Source organism: Megalobrama amblycephala, linkage group LG3, assembly GCF_018812025.1.
Source record: "Megalobrama amblycephala isolate DHTTF-2021 linkage group LG3, ASM1881202v1, whole genome shotgun sequence".
NCBI lineage: Eukaryota > Metazoa > Chordata > Actinopteri > Cypriniformes > Xenocyprididae > Megalobrama > Megalobrama amblycephala.
Genome location: NC_063046.1, coordinates 1,963,591 through 1,983,235, shown reverse-complemented (window position 1 = coordinate 1,983,235; position 19,645 = coordinate 1,963,591). Strand labels below are relative to the sequence as shown.

General features: G+C 41.7%; 1 protein-coding gene across 4 annotated transcripts in view; it reads right to left on the bottom strand.

The window, feature by feature from the left end:
- LOC125264263 (transcription factor 25-like) overlaps positions 1–19,645 on the bottom strand; it is a 71,821-nt gene that overhangs the window by 46,910 nt on the left and 5,266 nt on the right. For all 4 annotated transcript variants that reach the window (XM_048183477.1, XM_048183478.1, XM_048183479.1 and 1 more), the window contains exons 2-3: positions 19,316–19,417; positions 18,393–18,446 (exon numbers count right to left, since the gene is read on the bottom strand). In XM_048183477.1, coding sequence (XP_048039434.1) covers positions 18,393–18,446; positions 19,316–19,417 — 156 coding nt within the window. The remainder of the gene's footprint in view (positions 1–18,392; positions 18,447–19,315; positions 19,418–19,645) is intronic.

Sequence of the window (19,645 nt, the reverse complement as noted above, 5' to 3'; positions counted from 1 at the left end):
TATATGGATTAAATTTTTATTGGCTCTTAAAGAGAGACACGCAAATGGGAGCGCCAAAGCTCCATCCGGTCTTAAAGGGTTAATTAGGGGCCAAGCACCGAAGGTGCGTAGGCACCTATTGTATCCGTTGGCGTTCTTTTTGATTATTCTTCTTCTTCTGCTCTGGGAGTCTATGGAAGCCCATAGAACCGCTTGCAGGAAAGTTGTGAAATTTGGCACACCATTAGAGGACAATCTGAAATGTGTCCATAGCAAATTTGGAGTTCCCTTTCGATACTTCACTCGTACTGCGTATGGGGAAAGGTCTCCTTTTTCCCCCATTACTGAAGCCTTTTTCAATAACGCAGTGTAACTGCATCATCATTGGTTCACTCATAGACAAGTTGTTGAACCAATGACGGCGCGGCATAGCTGCGCGGCCTATGGCGACAGAGCGTGCGAATATTCCCGCCGAAATGGGCGGGGTTTAGGGCTATATAAGCGGGCGTTTCGCCATAGGATTTCAGTTCTCTCTCCTTCAGCGACGACTTCACATCACTCCTCGCTGATCTCCGGCTGAAGCCTTCGCCGCCTGGAAGAAGCTCGCCTGGAAAGAAGCTCTCGCCACCGTCGAAGAGGCTCCCGCAGCGGACTGCTGAGCTCGCCGACGAAGAAGCGCCGCCCGCTTCCGGCCGCCTCCCATCTTCTTCCTCCCGCGAGCCGGCTAGGAAGAGACAGCGGGGCAGAGCAGCCCAGCGCACGGAGTTGGATGACGTCACACCGGCTTCCCCGCGTGCCTCACCCTCTCCCCCGAGAGAGCAGTCCCCCGTCCTGTTCTCCCGCCCTGAGCTGCGTCCCTCGGCAGATGCGAGCGACCTCGTCTCTTTTGGCGGTTCTGAGGACGAGCCGCTTGATGCTCCATGTCTCTCGCGGCCTCTGAAACCGAAGGTTGGGCAGGTGATTCTGACCCCGCCCGCCTTCCCTCGCTGGAACCCATTGACTGCAAGCCGGGTATGGATGCCAAGCTCTTCCGCATCCTCTCGAAAGCAGTAGAGGTTTTGGACCTCGAATGGGCTCCGCCAGAGGAGCCATCACGGAGCAGGCTCGACGAGTGGTTCCTGCCCGGCTCCCGCCAGGCCCCTCATCAATGCGCCGCACCGTTTTTCCCAGAGGTTAACGATGAGCTGACGAAGTCGTGGCGCGCCCCGTATTCTGCCCGCCTACGTACTACACATTATTCAGCTCTCACCTCTGTGGATGGCTCGGAAGAGAAAGGTTACGAGCATCTACCGCCCCTGGACGAAGCAGTGGCGGCTCACCTCTGTCCCCCCACGGCTGTGGGTTGGAAAACTAAGAGGGCCCTTCGGCTCAGCAGAACAAACCTGCCCCCTCTACCTCTCAGGCAGCACCACCCAAGGAACAGCGCCATCGTAGGCACTCCTTCCCGAGGCAACGTCAGGGACCCCGGCCTAAAATTACGCTGGACCCGACGCCTCCTAAGCCCTCCTGATTTTTCAGGAAGGAAGAGGATGGGGCAAAGTCTCGCCACGGCCGGACCACCCCAAAAGCTCTTTCGTTCCACCCCCCCTCCGCCTCGTTCAGCTCCGGGCGTGGGAGATATGTTCAGTGTTGTGCTAACTGGGCCCAGTGCTGCGTCCATGCAAAACGGCATTCTTATGGCGAACACTATGAATATTTTTCCTTCTCTAAGAAAGAGCGAAGTTCCTCTTCCACTCTCTCCGCTGCACGGGCCCCCGATTGGCGGCCCGTCACCCGATACCATTCAGCCCCTTGTCACGCGGGCCGAGGCCTGGCGGGCCATCCCCGGAGTGTCAAGCTGGGTTCTGGGAACCATAAGTCGAGGCTACTCGCTTCAGTTCGCCCGAAGGCCCCCGCGCTTCAGCGGGGTGCTTCAGACTTCAGTCAACACGGACGACGCTCATGTCCTCCGAGTCGAAGTCATGTCTCTTCTGAGGAAAGGAGCTATAGAAATAGTCTCCCCCTCAGAAAGCAATTCGGGGTTCTACAGCCGTTATTTTCTAGTTCCCAAAAAAGATGGCGGTCTCAGACCCATCTTAGATCTCAGGCTCTTGAACCTCTCCCTCATGAGACGGAAGTTCAAGGTGCTAACGCTGAAGCAGATCCTCGCGCACATTTGCCCCGGGGACTGGTTCTGCTCGCTGGACCTGAAAGATGCATACTTTCACATCCAGATAGCCCCCCATCACAGGCGATTCTTGAGATTCGCGTTCGAGGGTGTGGCTTACCAATATACGGTCCTTCCATTCGGGCTGTCCCTAGCTCCTCGCACTTTTACCAAGTGCATGAACGCGGCGCTTTCCCCACTGAGACAGATGGGAATCCGGGTTCTCAATTACCTCGATGACTGGCTCATCCTAGCCCAGTCACGAGCCGAGCAGGAGCATCACAGATCCGTGTTACTCAGCCACTTGGAGTGCCTGGGTCTCAGGGTCAACTTTGCCAAGAGCTCACTGCTCCCCAGCCAGCGTATAACGTTCCTGGGTGCGGTTTTCGACTCAGTCCATATGACGGCTGTAGTCTCTCCAGAGCGTGCTCTGGCCATTCAGCAGCTCGCGGCATCAGTCAGGAACAGAGCCTATTTCCCTCTGAAGTTTTTCCAGAGGATGCTAGGGCTGATGGCTTCCGCCTCCCCGGTTCTGCAGCTCGGCCTTCTTCGGATGCGTCTCAGGGTCAATCAGGCCTGTTTGGCAGCTCTGAAACCCTGGATGAACCCTGTATGGTTCAGCCAAGGGGTACCCCTACAGGCGGTGTCCAGAAGGACGGTGCTCTCAACGGATGCATCCAACACAGGTTGGGGCGCTCTTTGCGAGGGCAGACCAGCCTTCGGCTCGTGGTCTCATGAGGAATGCCATCTGCACATCAACTGCCTCGAGATGTTGGCAGTGATTTGAGCCCTTCATGCGTTCCAGGCACACCTGACAGGGCGCCACGTCTTAGTCCAGTCGGACAGCATGATAGTGGTGTCATACATAAATCACCAGGGCGGCCTCTCATCCAGCCGCTTATGCGCTCTGGCAAAGCGTCTTCTGAATGGGCATCACTGAGGTTTCAGTCGCTCAGGGCGACTCGCATACCCGGGAGAACAAACTTGGGAGCAGACATGCTATCTCGGAGCAATGTCCCCTCAGACGAGTGGATGCTCCACCCCCAGACGGTTCTCATGATCTAGGAGTTCTTCGGGAAGGCAGAGGTAGACCTCTTTGCTTCAGAAGGCAACTCTCACTGCCCAATTTATTTCTCGAAGGAGGAAGATGCGCTGGCCCAGCACCCTCCTTTACGCTTTTCCCCCGATCGCTCTGATCCCACCGGTCGTCAGACGAATCAGGGAAGACAAACACAGAGTCCTCCTGGTGGCCCCGCTCTGGAGGAGCCAAGTTTGGTCCTCAGAGCTGTTCAGGCTTTCCACAAAAGCTCCGTGGCCGATCCCCCTGAGACGGGACCTCCTCTCTCAGGCGAACAGGACGATTTGGCATCCCCAGCCAGAACTCTGGGCTCTGCACCTAACCTCCCCAGGGACGTGCTGAATACCATTTCTCAGGCGAGAGCTCCGTCCACGAAACGCCTCTACGCCCAGAAATGGTCGGTCTTTGTTGAAATGGTCGGTTCTACACGCAACATAGACCCAGTGGAGTGTGACGTATCTCCGATACTGTCTTTCCTCCAGGAGCGTTTGGATCTGGGTCGCACCCCTTCAACGCTCAAAGTTTACGTAGCAGCCATTGCAGCATTTCACGCTCCTATCACTGGCCAGTCAGTGGGACGAAACAACCTCGTGGTGCGTTTCTTGAGAGGTTCTAGGCGATTAAATCCTCCTCGTCCTCTCACTGTTCCCACCTGGGACCTCTCTTTGGTCCTCAGAGCTCTTAAAGGGCCTCCCTTTGAGCCACTGTGTTCAGCTGACCTCAGGCCCCTGACGCTCAAAACCGCTCTGTTACTTGCACTAGCATCGGTTAAGCAAGTTGGCAACTTGCAGGCCCTCTCCGTGAGCCCTGCATGCCTTGAGTTCAGGCCCAACGACTCCAGAGTCGTTTTGAAACCTAGGCATGGCTACGTTCCTAAGGTGCTCTCGACTCCATTCAGAGCACAGGTCATTTCTCTCTCAGCGCTTCCTCCCTCGTCGGACGAGCGAGAGCTGGAATTACTCTGCCCTGTCAGGGCATTAAGGACCTATGTTGATCGATTACAGCCCTTTCGGCAATCTGATCAGCTCTTTATCTGCTTTGGTGGCCGCACCAAAGGGTCTTCGGTCTCAAAACAACGTCTTTCGTGTTGGATAGTCGACGCTATTGCTCTTTGTTACTCCTCTATGGGCCTCGACTGCCCCATAGGAGTTAGAGCCCACTCTACTAGAGGAATGGCTTCCTCTTGGGCCTGGTCTAGTGGAGTTTCGATTAAAGACATTTGTGAGGCGGCCGGCTGGTCCTCGCCGTCCACTTTGTCAGATTTTATCATTTGGACGTCCCGACCTTACAAGCTCGGGTCCTCTCGGTATGATCCAGCGGCCTCGATCGAGCTCCGCTTCATGCCACTCTGGGAGTTAACTCCCTTTTTGTAGTGTAACGAGGGTTCGACGGCTCCGGCCTTCTCACTTGTCCTCTGGTTCCCTCACGGTGCTCAAGACAAGTCCAGTCGTTCCCTGCCGTGGCACGGCGCGGTTGAATTCGTTCCCCATACGCAGTACGAGTGAAGTATCGAAAGGGAACGTACTCGGTTACTAACGTAACCTCAGTTCCCTGAGATACGGAACGAGTACTGCGTTACATGCCGTGCCATGAGGCTGCGGCTTCAGTGTCGTCACTTCAGTCGAATGACCTGAAATCCTATGGCGAAACGCCCGCTTATATAGCCCTAAACCCCGCCCATTTCAGCGGGAATATTCGCGCGCTCTGTCGCCATAGGCCGCGCAGCTATGCCGCGCCGTCATTGGTTCAACAACTTGTCTATGAGTGAACCAATGACGATGCAGTTACACTGCGTTATTGAAAAAGGCTTCAGTAACGGGGAAAAGGAGACCTTTCCCCATACGCAGTACTCATTCCGTATCTCAGGGAACCGAGGTTATGTTAGTAACCGAGCGCCACCAGCTGCGCCACCAGCTGTCCAAAGTTGCATGCATGTTTATGTTAATAACTTTTGAACCTTAAGGGTTAGAAACAACATTTTTCCTCTGATTCCTTGGCTCAAGACGAATCAACTGTGTTAGATTTTGCCGTATTTGGCCGTGCAGTCGTTTGGGTGGCTCGCCAATGTATTAGATTTCTCTAATACATAAAATAAGTAAGCTTGACCAGAGTTCTTGTGGGGAGAAGAATTTATTGAAGGTAGTAGTGTAGCACAGTTCTTTAGCAGTGATGTCAGCGTGTCAGCCTTCAAAATATCTTAACCCAAAGTTCTGTCTGTGGGACAGAACTTTATACATGAAGACACAAGGGCTACAAAAACCAGAATATTTTTAGGACCTCCCACAGGAGATTGGTCTTCCCTGCAATCTACTCTGAGCAATGCTGTTTGTTTGTCATTCACACCCATCAGTTTCTGTGGGCCATACGTCTGTATGGGCCATTTGGTTCACACCTTTACAAACACAGAGTTGATTGCATCTGAGGCACAGTCACAATGTAAATGCATCTAACTAAAGATAACGAAAATACACATAATATTTCAATTGTACCCTATGACATCATTTTCCGTCATAATTTTTTCCGACAAAAAGTTATGGAATTCAAGTTGATTTCTCAAACCGTTTTCAAAAAGCACACGAACAAATTTTACGTAGCGCTTGCGAAAATAGATATAATGCTGTATCTCTGCAACGCTTTATCGTATTCAGACCAAACTTGGTACATGTCATCACAAGCATAACTTGAGGCAACATTTTGGCGCAGAGCCACCTAATTGGTCCGGAGATACAAAAAAATAGCTATTTTTGCTTATAACTTCTGATAGGGTTGTCAAAAAATCAAATCTTGTCTCGTTAGATTCGGGGCATCATGCCAAGTCGAATGATATACAATTTCCATTTTGAATTTTGTGCTAAAATGCTTTATTTAATGAACAAATTAGCATATCATTATGAAACTCGGTATGGGTCTTTGGCACCATGTCCTGAGAGTACACAAAAAGTTGGCGCAGCGCCACCTTGTGGTCAAAAGTTATAACATTTACAAAAATGCTAATAACTTTTGACTATATCAACCTATTGTAATGAAACTGGTTTCAGTAGATTCCTTGGGTCATGCTGAGAACATGGATACCAAATTTGCCATAGTCAGCTATACTTCCTGTCCGCCATATTGTTTTTCTTTAAAAACCTACTTTTTCGAACTCCTCCTAGACTGTTCGTCCGATTTTCACAAATTTAACCATAGTCAAGTCAAGTCAAGTCACCTTCATTTATATAGCGCTTTTTACAATGCAGATTGTGTCAAAGCAGCTTTACATTGATAATTGGTATATAATTTTTCCTTTTAAAGAATAGTGTCAATGCAGGCAGATCAAACTGTTGAATAAATGTCAGGGATACTGTTGAATATCAAATGTCAAGTCAAATTAAATTAAATTAGGGCTGCACGATTAATCGTATTTTATCACGATAACGATATCTGCTTCTCTCGATTGATTTTAAATAATCGTCACGATATTGGCCCGCTCTATGAAAATGAACATAATTTGGAAATATTGGAAGTAATATTAGGAATTTCGCTGTTTTATCTTTTGAAGTTCCTAAAGGTTTTACCAGTTTTCATAATGTTGATCAGCTAGAAATGATTTTTCTTTGCATTACGAATTTGCTGGGAAATTTGAATCTGGTTTGTCTTATTGCAAACGAATTGTGTTGCTTTAAAATCTAATGTGAATACATATTACAAAGCGCTCACCAAAACCATGTTTTGTATTGATTTACCATCTAACGAAGTTATCATAGTCGGTTAAATTTAAGTCTTTGTGCCACCTACAGGCCTTTTGGGTGAAGTGTAGGTTGGTAAAGAACTTGCAAAATAGCCATAGTTACATTACTCTTTTGATAGAATAAACATGATTAATAATCGTGATTATAATTTTGAGGAAACTGTGGCACTGGCTGTCGTGTCGATGATGTCTTCGCAATCTATGATCTAGTCGACTCGATCTCTGCTGATACAGGGCTGCGTTGTGGTCATGTCAAGGCACCGGTCCTCGGTCTCATCTGGAAACGGCCCCGAATCCGGTTGGCTACGGTAAACCTCGGGATAAACAGAAAGACTAATATTAGCGTAGATGCCATTCTTTTTCTGATGTAACAAGTACATCTGGTGTTATAGGAAGTGTTCCCGGTTCCGGCTGAACTAATTTATGCAGCCTAATAATCCTTTAACGGATTTGAAAATATAAATATATAATGTGTTGTGTATGCCAGGTTAAAGAGATGCGTTTTTAGTCTAGATTTAAACTGACAGAGTGTGTCTGCATCCCGAACAATGCTAGGAAGGTTGTTCCACAGTTTAGGTGCCAAATAGGAGAAGGATCTACCACCTGCAGTTGATTTCGATATTTTAGGTATTATCAGCTGGCCTGATTTCTGAGATCGCAATAAACGTGAAGGACTATAATGCATTAAGAGCTCGCTTAGGTACTGGGGGGCTAAACCATTTAGTGCTTTGTAAGTAATTAGCAAGATTTTAAAATCTATACGATGTTTAACAGGAAGCCAATGCAGTGACGACAGAACTGGGCTAATATGGTCATCCTTCCTAGTTCTAGTAAGGACTCTAGCTGCTGCATTTTGTACGAGCTGTAGTTTATTTATCAAGCGGGAGGAACAACCACCCAGTAGAGCGTTACAGTAGTCTAACCTTGAGGTCATGAACACATGAACTAACTGTTCTGCATTCTTCATTGAGAGCATATGTCGTAGTTTAGATATATTTTTAAGATGGAAGAAAGCGGTTATACAGATGCTAGTAACATGGCCTTCAAATGAAAGATTGGTATGAAAGAGCACACCCAGGTTCCTAACTGACGACGAAGACTTAACAGAGCAGCCATCAAGTGTTAGACAATATTCTAGGTTATTACGTGAAGAAGTTTTTGGTCCAAAAATTAGAATCTCTGTTTTTTCTGAATTTAGTAGTAGGAAATTACTGGTCATCCAGTTTTTTATATCAGCTATGCATTCTGTTAATTTTGTGAATTGGTAAGTTTCGTCAGGGCGTGAAGATATATAGAGCTGAGTATCATCAGCGTAACAATGAAAACTAACGCCATGCTTCCTAATGATATCTCCCAAGGGTAGCATGTACAGAGTGAAAAGCAATGGTCCTAGTACTGAGCCTTGCGGTACTCCATATTTAACTTGTGATCGATATGATATCTCATCGTTTACTACTACAAACTGATAACGGTCAGATAAGTATGATTTGAACCATGCCAATGCAATTCCACTAATGCCAACATAATTTTCAAGTCTATTTAAGAGAATATTGTGATCGATAGTGTCAAATGCAGCACTAAGATCCAGTAACACTAATAGAGAGATACAACCACGATCTGATGATAAGAGCAAATCATTAGTAACTCTAATGAGAGCAGTCTCAGTACTATGGTACGGTCTAAATCCTGACTGGAAATCCTTACAGATATTATTTCTTTCTAAAAAGGAACATAGTTGCGATGAAACTGCCTTTTCTAGTATTTTTGACAGAAAAGTAAGATTTGAGATTGGCCTGTAATTGACTAATTCTTTAGGATCAAGTTGTGGTTTTTTAATAAGAGGTTTAATAATAGCCAGCTTAAAAGTTTTTGGTACGTATCCTAATGACAAAGATGAATTAACAATATTAAGAAGGGGATCTATGACTTCTGGAAGCATCTCTTTCAATAGCTTAGTTGGTATAGGGTCTAACATACATGTTGTTGATTTTGATGATTTAACAAGTTTAGACAATTCTTCCTCTCCTAAAGCAGTAAATGAAATGAATTTTTCCTCAGGGACACTACAATGCAATGTCTGACACGATACTGTAGTAGACGGTTGCATGGTTATAATTTTCTCTCTAATATTATCAATCTTGCAAGTAAAGAAGTTCATAAAGTCATTACTGCTGTGCTCTTTGGGAACATCAGAAGTTGAAGCTTTATTTCTTGTTAATTAGCCACTGTATCAAATAAATACCTAGGGTTGTGTTTATTTTCTTCTAAGAGTTTTGAAAAATAGGCAGATCTGGCAGTTTTTAAGGCCTTTCTGTACTCAATCATTTTCTCTCTCCACGAAATGCTAAATACTTCTAGTTTTGTTTTCTTCCAGCTACGCTCCATTTTTCTGGCTGCAGTTTTTAGGGCCCGAGTAACTGTACCATGGTGTTGGATTAAATTCCTTAATCTTTTTTTAAACGCAAAGGAGCGACTGAATCTAATGTGCTGGAAAAGACAGAGGCAATAGTTTCTGTTGCAACATCGAGGTCTTCTAAGCTGTCTGGTATGCTAAGGTGATGAAACTGATCAGGAAGATTATTTATAAAGCGATCTTTAGTGGTAGAAGTGATGGTTCTACCATATTTATGGCAGTTTAGCCTCTTTGACTAAATGTAGTATACAAAAGACTAGATAATGATCTGAGATGTCGTCACTCTGCTGCAGAATTTCAACGGCGTCAATATCGATTCCATGTGACAATATTAGATCTAAAGTATGATTACGACAATGAGTGGGTCCTGATACGTGTTGTCTAACACCAATAGAATTTAGAATGTCCGTAAATGCCAATCCCAATGAGTCTTTTTTATTATCTACATGGATATTAAAATCACCAACAACAAGGTCTTTATCTGCAGCTAGTACCAACTCTGATAGAAAATCAGCAAATTCTTTGATAAAGTCTGTATGGTGTCCTGGTGGCCTGTATACAGTAGCCAACACAAATGTCAACTTACATAATGTTACGTAAAGCACCATCACTTCGAAGGAATTATATTTGAAAGACTTTTGACTAATACTGTAAATATTACTATAAATTACAGCAACACCTCCCCCTTTGCCTTTCTGTCGAGGATTGTGTCGATAATCATAACCTTGAGGTCTAGACTCATTTAAAGTAATGTAATCGTCCGGTTTTAGCCAGGTTTCTGTCAAACACAGCACATCTAGATTATTGTCTGTGATAATATCATTTACAATAAGTGCTTTTGAAGAAAGTGATCTAATATTTAACAATCCAAGCTTTATCATTTGTTTATCATTATTATCTCGATTTTTTATTTGTTGAACATCAATTAAATTTTTTCCATTAAATGGGTTTGGAAGTTTTTTGTTTTTATTAATTCGGGGTACAGACACAGTCTCTATTTGATAATATCTAGGTGCAAGAGTTTCTATGTGTTGGGATTTATCTGACTTCTGTAACGTGAGGCAGCTAGCAGACGGTCGGTTTAGCCAGTCTGTCTGCTTCCTGACCATATCATCTTTAGACCATGCCGACAAAAAGTTATGAATTTCAAGTCAATACATCAATATGGTATAGGGGTGCATCAGTGCAAACGGCAAGGGTGACTTGCATATGTGTGACTGACATTGAGGCATATATTTGGATTGTACAGAGACATATACTGCCATCAAGATGACATCTTTCCTTAGAAGCAAGACAATGCCAGACCTCATTCTGCATGTGCTACATCAGATCAGAGTAGTTTCATAGACACTCTACACTGTAGAGTGAATGTGCTTGACTGGCCTGCCTGCAGTCCAGATTTGTCTCTTCTTGAAAATTTATGGCCTCTCATGAAAAGGAGAATCAGACAACGATGACCACAGACTGTTGAGCAGCTGTCTTGTATTGGGTGAGATTGGGCAAAAATTCTACATGCAAAACTGCAACAATTATTATCCTCAATTACCAAATAATTAAAAAGTGTAATTAAAAGGAAAGATGATGTGACACAGTGGCAAACATGTCTCTGTCCCAACTTTTTTCTTTTTTGGAGTGGGTTGCAGCTATTAAAATCAAAATTTGTTTATAATTTACAAACTACAATCAAGTTGGTCAGTGAAAGCAATGAAAACCTTTTTGTACTTTGTCAGTTAAATAAATGGTTCAAGAGAATTAACAAATCACAGATTCTTGATTTTATTGCATTTCACAAAATGTCCCAACTTTTCTTGAATTGGGGTTGTATTTTTATCTGCCATCAGATTATCCAAGACGTTGTTGCCATAACATGTTGCTATGGGTTGCATCTTTTTTTGCACTTGACTGACAAGACTGGCATTCAGACACTGTGAACTTCATGCTTTCTAACCTTACATCCGCTTTCTTTCTTTTTGGGGGGGGGGGGGGGGGGGCAATTATACTGCTTATTATACATTTAAAATATAAGAAGTTTATACCAGTAGCCCCATATTCATAACTGTGACCACACTGTCTTTTTACAATGTCTTGCATTGTAACATATGTGTACATGTACCTACCTCCATATCATATCATATCATATATCTTCAGGCCTTGACAGGCAATGCCTGTATTGCCTGTATCCATTTTCTCATTATACAATGAAATATCTGTTGTTTTGCAGATATTTGCTTTAATGTAAGCAAATATCTGAAGTTTTTTCACCGAAATCCTGGGAACAAACAAACATACATGCACAACTCCGTTGCTGCCCCGAAAAACAAACTTAATCCACTGTTCCCTTAATGCTGGGTTCTTTGGGAAGCTGAAAAAAACTAATCTTTCCCTCACAACCAAAAACACACTCATTTGGTGACAGGAGCTGCGTCTCATTTCTGAGGCTGCGTCCTTCAGATGTCGCATTTGAAGCTGAATACTCCATCAAGGATGTCATATTTAAGAAAAGTAACTAATAAAATTGACTGATATTCAATGTATTGATGGGCGTGCTCTTACTCTTGCTCTGGGTGATGTGTGTGCGCACGCTTATCAGGGAGACGTGTCTATAGAAAGAATACCACTCTCTTTTGACATCATACAGGCTATACTCGAAAAAAACTCTACGAAACCTGTACCAAAACCGGAAGTAGTCATTTGGCACATAAATACTCCATCATACGTCCAACTTGTGTTTTGAAACTTTGGCCATGTTTAGCATGAGTATCCAACTCTTCAACAGTTTAAATAAGTAAGAATGCATGAAATAGCATTACACCCCCCCTTTAACATTTAAGCTAATGTATTGGGTAAAGTGAGTTTTTAAGGTTACCAAATACCATCAACCATCACACAAAAAAAAAAAAAAAAAACAGCCGTGGATCATCCAGGTAACGACACAGTATTAAGAATCAAGGGTATGTAAACTTTTGAGTGGAATCAACAATTTCATGTAAAATCTTGTTCAGGACAGTACTAGGGCTGTCGATTTAACACATTAATTCGATTGATTAATTAATTATGGTGAAAAATAATGCGTCAAAATCTGTGTTTAACGCACTTGCCCCGCCCCAGACCTATGTAGGTCATCTGACATTTCATACAGTTGATCGATGACTAATATGATGCAGGGTAACATCGCTGCGTGATGGAGCCTATAGAATGTATTTAGAATGTCCCTAAAATTCAAGATATCAGGGCAAATGCCCGTTTAAGTTTGTCTCATTTACATGATGATATAGTTAAGCTATAAATCACATGAGCAATGAGTCCAATATCACACGAGTGCTGTGTTTCTGTCCAGAATAGCACAAGTGCAAATGTGATACTGATTTTATACAACAGTTCAATAAATAAGTTGTGTTATTTTAGACACAAAATTGTCTGTTTTGCTTAATTTTGCCAAAGAAAATATAAAGACAAAGCAGAACTGTTCAACTCCGAGCAACACACAGCGGAATTTCATTTCTTAATCTGCGTTTTGAACAAATCGGGTGAAACATTAGGCTTGTTGGACTTGAAGCAGTGCTGCACAGACCGATCGGTTTATGATATTAAAGTACTGCAAGAGCGAATCCAAAGCATACGTAGCTGTCTGCTCCCTAATCACTCTTGCGGTACTTTGATGTCAGACATACACCAATCGGTCTGTGCAGTGCCGCTTCAAGTCCAACAAGCCTAATGATTCAATGGACCATTCAAAAAGAAAGCCATTTACTCTACTCCTGAATGAATCAGCTGTTCTATGTTGAATCAAATAATAAAGTCCATTTGATACAATAATGACTATCATTTGGGAAAAATTTCTCAAATTTGATGTGCAAGTAATTAGATTAATTAATCGCCACATGTAATCAATTAGATGTAAAAAATATATCAATTAGATGTGTATCCAAACTCAACAAGATGTGTGTTCACGGTGTATGTCAGCTGTGTTATCTCTGGCAAGCGAAGGGACGGGGCGGCGTGAAGGCGGGGCTCGGGTAGACGATATAATCAGATATTATGATATTTAAGGCGATTATCGATACAATATTTTTGACATATCGCAATTTGTTATTTATTGTTATTATTGATATTTTGTTGCATAATTTTGCTACATGGGTAGCCCTTAACCAGTAACACGCTTCCCAAACTGACTGCTAAGCAGAAAAATCAGTTAGGTAACAATATTAAATATTCTTTATATAAATATTTTCAATAAAATTTAACATATAATTTTCCTATAGATATGGGTTATGACTTGGTGTGTGCCAAATATGGTGTCGTTACCAGAGATTTTAAGGTATGGTTGCTAGGTTATTAAGGCCCAAGCACTGATGGTGTGAGGACCCTATTGTAATTGCTTTGTCAATTATTCTTCTTCTCCGAAATGAATCATATTTTTGAGGGCCTAAACATGCTCGAAAACTCATGAAACTTTGCACACGTGTCAAGTGGTGAAAATTTAAGTCTGATATGGTTTTGGATATGGTGTGGCAAAATGGCTCGATAGCACCACCTACAAAATTTCAACAAAGTGCCCCTCGCGCTACATTTCACATACAGGTATGAAAAGTCCCTGGGTGCAAAATCTGAAAACCCAACAGGAAGTGAGATATTTTGAATTTTCTCTGCAAAATGTGTGCAGTTTTTGCCATATCCAGACTTTAATGAACTCCTAGAGATTTTATCAGATAAACATCATATTTGGTCAGTCTAATCTTAAGGCCTTAATGATGATAAATTGCAAAGATCTTGAGTTTACGTTGAAGGGCATGTCCATGGCGGCCTGACAAAGTCTGATGTTTCGCCATTAAACAGGAAGCTGTTGTAAATCAGGCATACAATGTCCGATCTGCCCCAAACTTCACATGTGTAATAAGAGTCCTGGCCTGAAGACATCTACATGCAAATATTCAGTTAGTCATAGCGCCACCTGTTGGCATCAGGAAATGACATGCTTTACACTGTAATTCACTTACAGAAACATTTAAATATGCCATGAAGTACCAAACATGCTAGAAACACATTAAATAATGCAACACTTGGCTAAATGCTAATGTATGCGATTAACGTCACAAAACAGGAAGTGGTTGTAACTCAGGCATACAATGTCTGGTCTGCCCCAAACTTCCCCTGTTTGAGAAGAAACCTGCCCTGAACATATCTACATGACAATATTCAGTTATTGTAATAGCGCCACCCATTGGTAACAGGAAGTGACGTGTTTAACAAAGTGATGCACTACTAGCAACATACTAAAATATGCAACTGAGTACTAAACATGCTACAAACATCCTAAAACATGCTAGCAACACCTAGCTGAGTGCTAAAGCATGCTATTATCATCATGAAATAGGAAGTTGTTGTAACTCAAGCATACAATGTCCAATCTGCCTCAAACTTCACATGTTTGATAAGTGCCCTGACCTGAAGACATCTACATGCCAAAATTTAGTTATAGTCATAGCGTCACCAGCTGGTAGCAGGAAGTGTAGCAAATACAAATGACTGGTGTAGTACTCCTATATTTATATACTTAAATGCATATTGCCCACCGTGCTCTGTTTTCCTAAAGCCAGTAGGTAGCAGTGACATGGGTTCGAGGGCCCTTTCATCGCTGCTTGTAAGTGTAAGTGGGGGGAGTGAATTAACAGCACTCTCAAAGTGCATAGTCCACTCCATGACTGCATGACACTCTTTATATTCAATACTGTAAAGCTGCTTGCTTTAAAGCATGCACATCTGTTGTATAAAGTTATATAAAAATAAATGTGCCTTCACTGGAGTGCTGAATTGCAGAGCTTGTGCAAACACATCCACATCGCTAAGACAGGATGTTTTCTTGCTGCTGTTTTCTAACCACTGTTATTTTTGTTGTGTTTATTCTATTATTGAGAAGAAAGTGTGTACTACGTATTTACATGTTCTATCGAAATGCCACTCTCAGCAGCACGGATGGCGTTGGGATGTTAAGTGATCTCTCAGATTCAATGGGCCTCATTTATAAACCGTGCATACGCACAGATTTGATCTTAAGAGTGTATGTACGCTAAAATCCGTGCCAAAGTTCATATTTATAAAAACAGTCTTTGACATGGAAAAGTGCTTACCGCCATGTCAGGGTCTGAGCAGATGTATGCACTTTTCCTTGTGGCAAAGTCGGAGTACGGCAGGTATTTGGAAATCTATAAACAGCAGCAATAATAACTATAGTAATAGTAATAGTAATAATAATAATAATTATTATAATTATAATTATTATTATTATTATTATTATTATTATTTTATTATTATTATTATTATTATTATTGTAAGACTTATTATTTAATTATTTAATATTTTCCTGCTCAGACAAAAACTGAGATCAAGTGCCCTGCAATAAAGCATTAAAACTCATCTGGAGAGAAGATCTCAAAGAAGTACAACACCTTGTCCTAAACTGCCCTCACAACATCTACAGGATGCAACACAAAGTAATCTTATTTCAAACCAAAAACAAGATTGCTTACCCCATTGGCAGATTATTTTGCTTGTTTTAAGGAAATTTTGACTTATTTTTCCTGAAAATAAGCCAATATTTTTTATTTGTCCAGAAAATGCTTCTTGGTTTAAAGGCGCCCTAGAATTGAAAATTGAATTTACCTCGACATAGTTAAATAATTAGAGTTTTGTACATGGAAATGACATACAGTGAGTCTCAAACACCACTGTTTCCTCCTTCTTATGTAAATTTGATTTTTGCAAAAGACCTCTGAAGAACAGGCAAATCTCAACATAACACCAACTGTGACACAACAGTCGGGATCATTAATATGTACGCCCCCAACTTTTGCATATGCCAGCCCATGTTCAAGGCATTAGACAAGCCAGTATTAACGTCTGGAGCTGCACAGCCGAATCAACAGACTTTATGCAAGTAAGCAAGCAAGGACAATAGCGAAAAATGGCAGATGGAGCAATAATACTTTCTAAATGTTTCATTAGCATGTTGCTAATGTACTGTTAAATGTGGTTAAAGTTACCATTGTTTCTTACTGTATTCACGGAGACCAAAGCCATGTCGTTATTTTCATTATTAAACACTTGCAGTCTGTATAATTCATAAACAACTTCATTCTTTATAAATCTCTCCAACAGTGTGTAATGTTAGCTTTAGACCCGTTAGCCACGGAACACTATCAAACTCATTCAGAATCAAATGTAAACATCCAAATAAATACTATGCTTGCATGATCTGATATGCTGCATGTCGAACACTTTGTAAAGATCCATTTTGAGGGTTATATTAGCTGTGTGAACTTTGTTTATGCAATGTATTATAGAGTTGCGAGCTTGGGGGCGGGGAGCACAAGCATTTAAAGGGGACACGCACAGAATCTGCGCATTTTTAATTATGTCTTTTAAACAAATGAGATTTATATAAGAAGGATGAAACAATGGTGTTTGAGACTCACTGCATGTCATTTCCATGTACAGAACTCGTTATTCAACTATGCCAAGGTAAATTCAATTTTTAATTCTAGGGCACCTTTAAAAAATTGAATAATAAAAAAAATCTATGGGGTATTTTGAGCTGAAACTTCACAGACACATTCAGGGGACACCTTAGATTTATATTACATCTTGTGAAAAAGGGTTCTAGGGCACCTTTAAAAATTTTGATATTTGAACTGGAAACAAGGCAAAAAAAAAATTAAGAAAAGCATTTTTTGCAGTGTTAAAGTTTGTAGCACGAACCTCTACTTCCGCCAACAGGACCCCGATTTCGGCCTCGGTAAAATTATTTTTCTTGCCGCTCGCCATTCTCAAGAAAATAATTTGGACGTTGAATGGTGCTCTTTTATATGCTAATAATATTAATTAGGGAGCATTTACAAGGCAGAGATCTGAAACCATTCAGCTGCGCACAATTTCAAGATCATTTGAGATTTATAGATTTCACATGTGAAAAAGGCGTACGCACATTTTTTTGTGCGTACATTCGTTTTTCGGAATCACACGTACACATTTCGGAAATGATCTTAGATCAAACGTAGGACAGTTTCTACACAACATTTTATAAATGAGACTAAGTTTGTTTCCTGAGTATTGGATTTTAGTAGGGATGCACCAATACCGATACTAGTATCGGTATCGGCCCGATACCAAGCTCATGTACATGTACTCGTACTCATAAAAATACCTCACATGACGTAACTGACAGAATCTTCCGTGCACAAAGACACCGGCGGCAGCAGCAGAAACAATGTCAGCCTCAAGAGGTGTGGAAATACTTCAGAATTAATGATGACAACACACACATTGCGAACTGCATGTTTTCAATCACAATTCGTTATCGATTAGTGGGGGGATAGGCAAAATCGCGCTGAACGATAGGAGATTATTGGACACTGTGAAATTTTTGTTCTTTCAGTTTGTGACAAGCACATAAAATGATTACTTTTTTCATTAGAGTAATAATAAAGAAGCTGTCCTCCATTCATTAGTCTCACTGTGTTGTCCTTGGAAAACTGCAACATCACCCAAAAAAAAAAAAAAGAGAGAGAGAGAGAAAAATTAATAAATGTATAGGTATCGGTATCGGTGAGTACTAGAAAAAAAAAAAAAGTATCGGTACTCGTACTGGGTCCTTAAAAAATGGTATCGGTGCATCCCTAGATTTTAGCATGGCTTATTTTGCAAACACGAATGACACAAATCTTGGACGTTAACAAATAAATAAATAAATGCTGATGCAATGTTTTTGAGAATCAATACAGTATCACCAAGCATAATACTGTGATATTCATGCGTATCAATATTTTCTTACACCCCTACCCCAGATGTGTTTGAGAACTTGCAAGCCTTAGTGAAAGAGTTGGGTAACATCTCACAGCAAGAATTGGTAAATCTTGTACAGGCCATGAGGACGAGATGCACTGTAGTAATTTAAACAGCTGGCAGCTACACCAGATACAGACTGTTACTTTAGATTTTGAAAGTGAGAGGAAGTTTTTTTTGCCGAGTATAAATACATAAACATAAGTCATACCTTTTCATCAGCTGGTGCCTTTTTCTTCTTCTTTTTTTTGTTTGACTTCTCATACTACAACAAAGAACATTAAACAGAAAACAACAAAATTGAAAAGAAACGATTCATTCTTTTGAAGATTATGTTAAAGGTGCAGTCTGGCATTTTTCCTCTGTCGCCATCTCTGTTGATTAAATCTAACAATTGCTTCATTTAGATCACGCTAAACCGTGCAAATTATTATTACTGTTATACTTTGTTCTCAAATTGTTAATGTTAACAACACCAGCATTGTGTGACTGTGTATTAAGTGTGTATTATCGTTACCTGAAGATTTCAATTTCTGTAGTGACTCCGCACTCCGAAGTCTTTTGCTTTTGACTACGGGTGAATCTTCAGTTGTCACTGATCATTGTCATTTGGATCTTTCTGGATTACAATCCACCATCAAAATGATACGTTTAATTATTTTAGCTGCTGTGAGAAACTGATCATTGTAATTTGGATCTTTCTGGATTACAATCCACCAACAAAATGATACGTTTAATTATTTTAGCTGCTGTGAGAAAAGGCTATAAATGACGCGCTACAAGCTGCATCCTCACATGATAAAGCCGAGTAGCTGGAACTCCTTCCATTGTTTACAGACGTGAAATAATGACGCAAAGACGAACTGCTGCATGCTTGAATTTATAAAACATTATTACAAGCTTACCATTGTGAATTGAGCTAAGATAAGGAGATAGTTTTGAACACTGGCTGGATAAACTGATTTTGGATAATTTTCAACCAAAAAAAGTTCCGGACTGCAGCTTTAAAATGCATTGTCAAATGTTCTCATCATTTTATTTTACAAAACTCTCTTGAACAAGTCACGGTTGTACGTTTTATGTTTGTGGATGATGATGATGATGATGATGTAGATGTATGAAGGTTCTACACACCTTCACAGCATCTTTCTCCAGTGGAGCTCCTTGTTGTCTTTCATTGATTCCCTCTGCCGGCTCCTCATCTGACGGACACACATCCACATCAGGCTCACCTATCTGACACACAACAACAACATTACAGACTTTGTATCCGACATGACAGCAGCATTATGATTCATGACACTGACACACAGCATTATAAATATTCAGTGATCTATGGGCAGCAGACATGACAACATTTGTTCAATTGTAGCATAATTTTATCTGATGCGACGTCACATGCTGAGAAAAAAAAATGGTCTGTTCAGATTACTCTACTTCGGTACCAAGTCGGTACTGAAATTG